We start from the raw sequence: 11,298 nt of genomic DNA on the forward strand, positions 1-11,298 counted from the left end.
ACTAATTGATTTTCTAATGTTCAATCAACTTTGCATTCCTACAACAAATCCCAGTTGGGTTTTTATATTTGATTTTTATATATTTGATTTTCTTATATTTTGTTAAGCATTTTTCAGTCTATGATCATAAGGGATATTGGTCTAGTGTTCCTTTTGTAATAATTTTGCTTTTGGTATTGGGGCAATTCTGGTTTCATAAAATTAGTCAGGAAACATTCCTTCCTCATCTATTTTCTGAAAGAATTTGAGCAAGTGTTATTTCTTTGAGTATTATTTCTTCCTTAGAGTAGAATTCACCAGTCAAGGAAGTTTTACAATTATAGATTTATTTATAAATTAAACACTCCCTGGACAAAATGATCACTATATCCCAGAATGCTATAGAAGGGCCCAGTATATAAATTACTTCTTAATTTTGAAATTTACAAATTCCAAAAAACAAGGAGGTTTAAAATATTCATGAAGGCCATAGATTACCCACAATTATGAAAAATACCGTAGCACGTTGTTCATTCGTGTCCTAAATTTAATATTTGTAAGAGTTAGTAAGTTAGATAATACGTGCATATGCTGGAAAGGTTTTTTTCCTTATGTGCCTGGTGCCTATAAAACTGGTTTCAAACATCTGGAAAGACTGGGTTTACAAAATAAAGATGGAATAAAAGTGAGTCCACAATGAACTAACACGTTCAGAAATTGGGTAATCAGTTCACAAACTTGAATTTCCCTGATGTATTGTTGAACAAACTGCCTAGAGCACATTTTCACTTCAAGTTTCTCAATGTTTTCCATAACTGAGAAGCTCATATGGTCTTTTTTTCCCCCTGCCTCCTGGGGAAAGAAACTTGGCAACTGTACTTGGGGTATTTTAATCAGGTAAGTTTTCCTGGCTCTTCCTGTTAATCACCTCAGACAGCGCAGCGCAGCTTTCGCTTGCAATATGAAACAGAGTGTTACATTCAAGATAAAGTTCATGACCCTTTATTAGTCCTTTCCCATGCCATCTCTCCACTGAACGTGAGCTTCTTTGGCAAGAAACGTGCTCTGAGCCCCAGAGCTAACAAATAGAGACACATCATTTCCTTTGCTAATAAAGCAGGCAGGGCTAAGGTCGCCGCCATCATCATTCAGGGTGCAAACAACCGTGGCTGGGTTTATTCACCAGGGAGAAGGCAGGAGGGGAAGGTTCTCACAAACCTAGCAGGCTTAACCAGATCTTTAATGCCATAGAAGTTCAAGACCACATCTGGAGTTTAATATCAAAATAGCTGGCTGGGGACTTTGAGTATTTCAGGTTTTACTCTATCTGCCTGTGGAGAGGATGGAAGTTAAAAAATATCAGCTTTCTTCTTTCCCTTTGCTCCCCTCAGGGATATTAACTGACCACTCTTTAGTAGTCTCCTTTGTTTCTTATTTAAAAATCTAGATGTAAATACAGAGAATGGAACCAAACACTAATTTATAAATGGACTATAATCCAAATTCAAACCAGCAGCCAGTACCCTCGACAAGCCCTGAAAGATGACCTGCAGCTCACACAGTCCTAGGAACTGGAGGAAGCCCACTGCAGGGAGGAGAACTGTCTTTTCCTTAAGCTACAGAAGTTCTCTTTCTCCTTTCCTGTCTCCCTCTTTTTGCCACACAAAGGGAAATTATTAAGAGGGGATATACAAAGTTAAAAAAAATATATCAAGTTTCCATTTTTACATGAGACACCACTTAAAAACTCTAGCAGAATATACTGGAAGTGTTACACAGCTGTAAGAAGGAAGGAAAAGAGCTGCTGTCAGACAGACATGAGTTTAAATGCTGGTCCTACCACTTCAAGTTCTGTGATGTTAGTCAAGTCACTTAAACTCTTTGAGCCTCAGTTTCCTCATATGTGAAAATGCAGGTTAAAATAACAACGAAAGGGAATTGCTGCAAGGATTAAATATTATAAGTAAAACAATAAGCATGGAAGCTCTGCTGTATTGGAAGTGCGTGTCCTATACCTGTCTTGTTTGACAGGCTCTAGTAACTAGTTGTAAATTTCCAATTGCTAAGCATTCCCCTGTGGATCTTCATGGAAAAAGATGTCCATCTTAGTACATGATCCTTGTACACAAACCTTACATAAAGAACAGTATTTCAAATTTTTATGTTTTGGGTCAAGAGGCAAAGCCTGTAATGTGGAATTGTTTATGTGTTTTTTTACGAAGAGGCCTTTTTGAGGATGAAGCATCTGAGATCTTATTATTTCTGTTTTTCCTCCATTTACAAAATTTTTTGGTTGTGTTTTTAAACCTTCCATTATTTCAAGATTTACAAGCTGTAGTTCATTAAGAGAAGAATTTGATATAAAGAAACTGCCAAGCCTCTAGAGATTACATGCATCTTTTACTGTGTGAAATTTAATCTGAATTACTTTATGTTTTGCCTTACTATCGTCTAAAATTAAAGAAGGAAAATTTTGAAGCCTAGGGTTTTAGAAATCTGGCAAATGTAAAGGCTGATAATACAGATGCTTTGAAAATGGAAGTGCAGAACTTCCAAAAGTTAGGCAATGTTGAGAAGTAAAGGAGACTGGGTCATAAGCTCAGATAATGATGCAATAAATGGTTAGGGGTTTGGTTCACAAAGGGGAAGGGATGGGAAAGAGCAGCTCTTGCTCCCAGCTGCAGACAGTAAGCAAACAAATGCTGACACACTGACACTATTTTTGAATCTGGGTTTCTGGGTTTTGCTTTAAGATGACTATTCTTATACAGCTAATGGTAGAATTCTAGATAATGAGTTAATTGCATTTTCAACTTGTATTGACAAAAATTAAAATGACTTGTAATTATTCTTTATTATTTTAGTTTTGAAAAATGTTTATGGCCTACTTTGTCACCCACAAAAGGATTGCTGTCTCACGCCAAACTCAGCATCAGGCAAAGTCTTTAATGGGACTGGTTTGATAAAACCTTGGAACCACACAACCCTCAGATCCACGCTGGAGCTCCAAGTGTGGCCAGCTATGATTTTGTAGACCCCTCAAACGTGAAAGGCAATCAATGAGGTTCTCTCCTTTCCCATCATAAACTTACACTTCTTGGAAGCACCACTTTCTTGGTCCCAGAAGAACTGTCACAGTTGGCTAAACCATCTGTGACCCAAATAGGCACAGCTTATCAGCGTGTTGTTCTGGTTCCCACACTTATTAATCCTGAAACTACTTGGATGACCCAAAACTACTTGGAAACTACTTGGAGACATGATGCTAAGTTTGTATAGTAGTTCTAACCTGTCAAAACACATTCACACACACTGCCTCACTTCCTCCTCTCAAAAATCAAATGCCTGCTATCTAAAACTCACCTCTTCATCGCCCAAGCCTGCTGCTCCAGCCCATGTTCCCTGTCTCCAGGACGTCACCACTACACATCCTGTGAGTCGGGCAGGAACTCAGATGTCATCCTTGACTCCTCCTTCTCCTTGACCACCAGCCAACCAGCAGATGTGGCTACTTCCTTCTGGTTCCATCTCCCACACTCGGGCTACCATGATCTCTTGTGTAGATCATGGCAACAGCCTCCATGGACCTGGCCTTAGCTCCTCCAATATATTCTCCACACTAGAGCACTACCCTGCTTAAAACTCCACGCACACTCCATTACCATTAGGAAAAGACCAAACCGTCTGGACCCTTGTCAGCATTCCTTAGCAACCTAAAGCCTTCCCCAGCATCCTATACACTGAACTCCTCAGAACTTCCTAACCATGACAAACTTTTCCACATATCCAAGCCTCTGTTATGCTGCTACTCTGACTTATCCTTCAGGACTCCGCTAAGAGGTCATTTCCCCCAGGACGACAACACAATATCCATCTGTGCTGTGCATCCCCGGGAAACCCAGGGTTCACTTCCACTGTCATGACTGCCTAGCTTGTCATATGCCCTCTTCAGACGCAGAGCAAAGTGAAGGAAAGGACAATGTCTTGTTTATAAGTAGCCAGAGCTTAGCACTAGTGTGCAACATACGCTTCTTGGTAGGTGCTCAATAAATGCTTCTGGAATCAAGGAACAGGTTTCACGTAATTTTACAAATGAGAAATCTGAAGCAGAAAGCAGTTGAGTGACTTGCCTGAAGTCACAGAACTAGTTCAAAGAAGAACTGAGACTAAGGCCACGCCTTGTGATCTCCGCCCTGTGGGAGACAGGCACCAGATTTCACTGGCTGCAGTTCCAAAGACTGAACAATCCAGTGCAAGCGAGGAACGGTACTGACCGGAAGGGAATCTGAATGACAGCTTCCCCCAGGACCAGCACCGCATAAGCAATACATTCAGTGGGCCTTTAAGCTGCTACATTCTCAGACAAAGGCCCACCCTTTCTACCAGCCATAAGCCTGACCTCGAAGGCCCATAGGTCATACCTTTTTCCTCTGTCACGTGGTGAAGTAACTTCTCAAGTTCAGGAAGTTTCAGCAGCAAAATGCAATTCGGAAAGACATCATCTACCACAACTTGATCTAGGGGTTGAAACTTTCCCTGGGGGGGAAAACACTTTAGTTATTCAAAAAGCAAGCATTCCAGTTAACCAACTCACACAGTTGGTGAAATTTAATCTGAAAAAGAAGACAAAAAGTTCCATTTCTGCATGGCTGGGCCTTTAAACCTTAGCTCAGAGCCACTTGTTCCATCTAAAGAACCCTACATGGGGCTAGGCTCTAGGACTGACCCTCAGCTCCCTCCAGGGAGACTCTGTGAGCGCTGGGGCTCCAAGTGGCACACCATCTCCCTCAGGCATAGTCACCAGATGAAACAAGGAACAAAGACTAGAAAAGCACTGGAAGCCACAGAAACTTGCAAAGATGACAGAGATGGCCGAGGGCTGGTGCAACCCATTCAGTCTGCAGAAGAACCAGCTGAGGTCACAGAGCAGGCGTCCTGACCCTCACACAGAAGCCCAGACCAGGCCCAGGCACACATCTGCCTCCTGTCCTCACTCCAGGGCTGAAGAAAGAAGCAGCCACCACACAAAGAGAAATACCCAAAGTGAACCTACTCCTGCAGAGCTGCCTGACAGTGCTTCCCAGCGTAGACCAGAATACAAGAGTAGACAGCTAGAGGGCTCAATCCCAAGAAACTGCAGACAGGGCTGAATCAGGTCAGCGACCTAAGTATATAAGGCCTGGTTACCAGCAGGCCAGAAATGCGGACTGTAAGACTTCAGAACACTGTTTATTCTTCACAATTGGGTTTACTTTTTCTTAGCTTTACCAGTAGCAGGGAGAGGTGAATTTTGTCTAAATTAAGATATTAATTAATTAAGATACGCCCCCAGTTTGGGTGCAGGGCCTTGCCCATGCCCTACTTGTAGCTCAGCTCACTCTGCTTCTCTGTTTCTGTGACAACTCCTTCTGAAGGGACAACAAACTGCACCTGGCCAGTTGTCTTTCTGCAAATGCAGCTTTCTTGGGTTTTAAGGCTGAAATCTTCTCATTCGTTTGGAAGCATGTGTAACAGCTTGTCATACTTTGTTAGGTTAACAAGTGCCAAGAAACGTCTCTATTTAAATGTTCTCTTTTTCTTTCAAATAGTAAGAATAATGCACAGATCGCCCAAGTCTTATTGTCTTTAGATTGCCATGTACTTGCAGTTAAAAAAAATGCCAGTTTCATTCAAGAATATCCTTTAACGAGTAATAAAAGCAATTAACTGTACTTAACTAAATCGTGATCCCTGAGTGCAAGTTGTGTGAACATTCTGTGATAAAAGTGGGGTACGGCTAAAGCACTTCTGCTGTATCCTGCAACCAAGACACGCTCGTGCGGTGGTCTGAGATGCGAGCAGAACTAGCCGCCTTTTTGTGGATATCATTTTTACCTGAAAAACCCACTATGAATGATGGTTATTCAGACTCGGGTACTGGGCAGAACGTAAATGAAGTGAGTCTGTCATTTCAAGGAAAAGACTGACAGTATTTGTGGCCAATGACAAAATTTGAGCTTTCAAGCAAAAATTAGAATTGTAGAAAATTTGTATATGCCACTATGACAGCTTCCCGATACTTGCAGAGCTTTCTTATGGGATCAGTGATGATATTAACAAAAGTGTGTGTGTGTGTGTGTGTGTGTGTGTGTGTGTGTACATGTGTGTATAAAATGAGATGTGTCAACATCTGGAAGATCTGCATAACTCAGTGAACCAATTTTTCCAAATGACCAAGGCATGCTGTTACAAAATTGTATGTGGGTAAAAAGATACATTTTTAGTACAAGATAGACCAACGGATTTTAATGTAATAGAGCACTGACGAAGTTTCAGATTCCATATCACTTTAAGAACTACCTCTTGTTGCTTTTGAAGTAGTATCAATGAAGAATATCCACAACTATCTGAAGAGGCTATTATACTGTTCTTTTTTCTGACTACATATATGTATGAGGTCACATATTTTTCATATACTTCTATCAAAACAATATATGGAACTAGAGTGAATGCAGAATCAGATATGAGAATCTAGTTGTGTTCTCTAACCAAACATTAAAGAGATCTGCAAAAATGTAAGATGATGCCACATGCCTCATTAAATTTTGTTGTTTGTATCATTAAAAATGTGTTACTTATGTTAACATGTAATGGCCTCACTATTTTTAATTGTAGCTAAACGAAATTATTTTTAAATTTCTCAGTTTTAATTTCTAACAGTAAATATTCATAGACAGGACCCACAGAAACATAGCTCTTTGGAACCTTTAATAATTTTAAGTGTAAATATATGCAGAAAACAAAATGTTTCAGAACTTCTGGCTGAAACTATTACTATTAGTAAACTCTGTCTTTATTTATATGACAAAGGTAAATTTTATCCATCTGGGATTCCTTAAGTCTCACTAGCACTTCCCCATTAAGGAGCTTTCTACTTGACATGCCCCAGTTTACCAATTCCACAGCCTGTCAGAGAGAAGATAAATCTTTCCTCTCCTAAGGCCTGTGGTCAATATTTCAACATTTGCTTTGGATTTCAAATCTAACGAGTACTTAATGATAAAAGTTTTCAGCGTTGGGCTTTGTCAACCAGTAGGCACATGGCACAGTGACTTAGGCAATCCAGAAGTTACAGGCAAGCTAGAGCCAGACTGGATGGAGACTAAGATACTACTTCTCAGGCCGTGTGGCAATGCTCTGGCCCGCACTGGCAAATGCCACACACATTTTCACAATCACCATGTTAAATCTGAAGTGCGGAGACTCTACATTTGGACCGTTAGAAGGAGAGAGAGGAGAAGCAGCAAAACCAGCTCATTCTGCTTCCTCACTGTACATGCCCCAAACTGGGAAACCCACCTCCTTATCAGCTTTCACGAGGTAGTGGAGAAGCAGAAACAGAGGGTCCATGGGTGTGGCAAAGTGGAGAAGACCTCCTGCAGATTAAAAGGACAAACAGAATTCAGTGTCTTGGAAAGACAATTTGGTTATTTCATCTTAATCTCAACATGAAAACCATTTGTTGAAACATATATGTGAAATCCCAAACTCAGAAGCTCTTCTTACACAGGCCTGAGATCCTACGTGACTCTCTCAAAAGGTAGAATGTGCTCCACGAAATTTTACTCCAAAGAGCTTCACATTCTTGTGTGGAGACGAGAGCCAAGACGCTGAAATTGATCTTTAGCTTTCCATTTATTTTTTAGAAATCATTGTTAACAAAGCTTCCCCAGCCCTGAAAAAAGCAAGGATTAAGGGAAAGCACAGACAGATTGGGGACCCGGCAAACATTAGGAAACTTGGAGAGTCGGTCTGTCTATAAAGCTGCAGAGAAACATAACTTCCTATGCTTGTGAGGAAGAAGCCGGCATCACTCTCTCCGTACACAGTTCCTTCTCGGTCTGTGGGCAGAGGGATGCGGAATGCCCCAAACATACACCGACTGTCCCCCATCCCAATAAGCCCCAGAACATGAGCCAGAACAGGGGCTCTAGGCATCCTTTTCTCCTCTGAGTCAGCGCTGCCTCCAAATTAAAGGAACACTAAAAGAAACAGAACTTTGGTGGTGGTAAAGTGTGTGTGTGTGTGTGTGTGTGTGTGTGTGTGTGTGTGCGCGCGCGCGCACAGTAATTTACATGACAGAGCTTTTTTAAAACTTTGTTTTATTCCAGTCTATTTTAGAAGCTGTATCAGTATCCAGTTTCAAGGAAATAAGATGTTAAAAACTTGAAGACCCTCAAAACAAAGAGTTTCCAGGTTAACATAATGTGCACTCCTTGCTGCAAAGGTGATCTAACTTCTGACTATGGATGTGTCAGTGTTTTAGGAGACAAATCAGAGTTGTTAGTTTAAAATTTCCTACCATCTAAGACACATAGGGAATGACCTAAACTTAGTGCTCAAATTATCTTTCCTTTCTCCTGGATTAAAGCTGCTCTGATGCCAAGGAAGGCTGAACCACTGACCATACTCCAAACCAGGTAGACAACAGACCCAACGGCCCCATATGTGAAGGAGAGAAAAGCTGGAGTAGATGTCTAGTTAATGCAAATACAGACACTAGTCACCTACCTGATTGAACCGATTGATTTATGAACCAAGAATGGTGTTTTTCCTTGAAAACTTTTATTTCAAACAGCTGTTGTAGACACATATCGAACAAGTAAATGGCTCCTTCCCCTGTTAAGACAAATCTGGGTTTTATTTGTTAAGTTTTCACACACACAAACACACATGCGCACACACACACACAAATCAAAAGACTATCCAATAGTTCTGAGGAATGTTCCTATTATGAACACAAACATATATAGATATATTCCATTACAAACTGACTCCAAGGAAAGCTTATACCTATTATACACAGATGCTTGTTTTCCAGCTCTATAATCCTCACTGAACTGAAACCAAAAAATTAAAAAGTGCAAGTCGTTTATCTTAACTACTACAAAGCCTCTCATTGAATTCTCCACCAAATCAGGAAGGAAAATCAACTCCTAAACTACCAAAACTTAATGGTTCAGCCAGATGGTCTGAGCTGGCACATGGGTCCCTGTCTCCATGGCAGTGTGTGGCTCCCCACACACAGGGACTAAGAGAGGCACCAAGCCCACGGACCCCACAGGCCAACCCTAAGTGAGAAAGGCATGGACAGGCTTCAAGCCATAGGGAGTGAGTAACACCCCACTCAACAGGATGAATGCTTCCCTTTCTTTCTCCAAAAAAAACAAGAACAAAAACAAAAAAACCAGGGGTAGGTGGGTAGAAGGGAGTGAAAACTGTGCACATCTGCATGTTTTATCCTTTCAACTCATGAAAAATTTTTTTTTTTTTCTAAAAAAAGTATAGCATAGTCTCTGGCATCAAGGACCATCTCCACCACATGCTGGGCATGTGCCCTTGGGGAAGTTCCATAAACCCTTCTGTGTCTTTGTTTCCACATCTGTAAAATGGGGCAATACTAAAACTATCTCATAGGGTTTTTATAAGTAATAAAAAAAGAATACCTATAAATTTCCTAAAACAGTACTTGGAACACAGTGAGTACTCAGCAAATGTCAGCCTTTATTTTTCCTCTGCCAATGTAGCAAATAAAAACATGTTGTTTATGGGCATTTAGAGAAGACAAATTTTAGAAGACTGTCTTTCCTTTGTACCTGTATTTTTGTTAAATGCTTTAGAACCTTTACTGCTACCTAAAACTCTTGAAGAAATATTTCTCACCTCAACTTAGTCTTATGTGTAACTAACAATTCCAAATACTACTGATCAATTACATTCAATTTTATTTTGAGGAAGAGAACACTGGAGGAAGACAGAAATTTTTTTCCCCTCTCTTGTTGCTTTTACTTATGTGTCTCTCCAACAAGGCACTACCCACAGGCTCTCCCTGACTTTTACTATTCAGTATTACAGTCACCAGGAGAAAGTTCTAATTTGGTAAGTATCAGGTGTCTACTCAAACCTGACAAACAGATGAAAAAACCATTCCACACAGAGATAAATAACATCATCAATATCACTACATATTTAGAATATATAATATTTTTACCTAAAAAGTTAGAAGACTGAAAATGCACTGAATATAAAGTTAAAATTGTTTTCCAATAAAATATGAATCTCTTCAATATACAATGCTTTTAAATGAAATTATCCCTTGAAAGGGAAAAAATGTACTACTTTTTGATCAGAACAAAATAAGGAAAGTACAGCTAAAAATGAAACTAATCAAAATCTTGGCATGTCAAGTAAAATCCTTCTGTTTTGGGTTTTTTTTTATTCCAGTTGTTTAATTTACTTTATAACATAAAATGAATATAAATGGAGGCTAATGTTGGATAACCACTCTAAGAAAAGTTGGCTTAATAAAGTCAAAGAAAATTAATCTGTGTTCAGAGAGAAGTCAAATATGCTACTTTTTTTGGTTTCCTAGCATTTCTGATGACTGAACGATTCTGTGGATTAAAATTATAAGAAGAAATAAAAAAATGTTTAGGTCAAATGAATTATATGGGAAGACTAGTAACATCAGCGGCTTGCTTTTGTTACCTAATGATGCCACCTTAACTTTAAAAGCTATTAAGAAAGAATGAAGATACAAAGGCAAATAAACATATATGCTTGTCAGCATCAGCCACAGTATTTAAAAATATTCAAGCTATCACCAGAGAAGAGAAAACTTACCCGAACATGGGTTAACCAATTTCACAAACATAAGGCCACGCTTCATCTTCTTTGAAGCATCTTTTAAATATTCTGAAAAGAAATAGTGAATTTGTAAAATTAAAACATACTTTGTTGCTCACCTTACTCAGTTTACCACATTTTCATTTCTTCTACTCATGTGATTTCTCTTTCTAAAATTTTTAATTTATCACTTACAAGCTATGTGATCTTAGCCAATTGCTCATTTCTCTGTAAGTTGCAGTAGAATGTCAGGTAGTTTTAATTTATTTCTGTGAGAAATGAGGAGAAGCAGGGGTTCGGAGTCAGATGGCCTGTGTTATAATCTCTGCTCAACCGCTTGATAGCTTAGTCACTTTGGGCAAGGGTCCTAATCTCCTGTCTCAAATATCATTTATAAAATGATAATAATAGTATACTTGCTTTGCAAAGGATTAAATTAGCTAAGCTACTGAAAGCATTTAACATAATCAGGCGAACAGAAATGTAAAATAAATGAAAGCTATTATTACTAGTATTATTTTTAATTGTTACTACTATGAAGTAGAACATTTCCTTATTTTTTTTTTTTGTGAGACAGAGTCTGGCTCTGTTGCCTGGGCTAGAGTGCTGTGGCGTCAGCCTAGCTCACAGCAACCTCAAACTCCTGGGCTCAAG

At 39.5% G+C, this 11,298-nt stretch overlaps 1 protein-coding gene across 2 annotated transcripts in view; it reads right to left on the bottom strand.

Annotated features, from left to right (window-relative positions):
- Positions 1 to 11,298, bottom strand: part of RNASEH2B (ribonuclease H2, subunit B) — a 57,167-nt gene that overhangs the window by 28,057 nt on the left and 17,812 nt on the right. For both annotated transcript variants that reach the window (XM_012648643.1, XM_012648635.1), the window contains exons 2-5: positions 10,642 to 10,713; positions 8,530 to 8,637; positions 7,318 to 7,394; positions 4,401 to 4,515 (exon numbers count right to left, since the gene is read on the bottom strand). In XM_012648643.1, coding sequence (XP_012504097.1) covers positions 4,401 to 4,515; positions 7,318 to 7,394; positions 8,530 to 8,637; positions 10,642 to 10,713 — 372 coding nt within the window. The remainder of the gene's footprint in view (positions 1 to 4,400; positions 4,516 to 7,317; positions 7,395 to 8,529; positions 8,638 to 10,641; positions 10,714 to 11,298) is intronic.

This window comes from Propithecus coquereli, unplaced genomic scaffold (assembly GCF_000956105.1).
Source record: "Propithecus coquereli isolate 6110/MARCELLA unplaced genomic scaffold, Pcoq_1.0 Scaffold11, whole genome shotgun sequence".
In the NCBI taxonomy this organism is placed as follows: domain Eukaryota; kingdom Metazoa; phylum Chordata; class Mammalia; order Primates; family Indriidae; genus Propithecus; species Propithecus coquereli.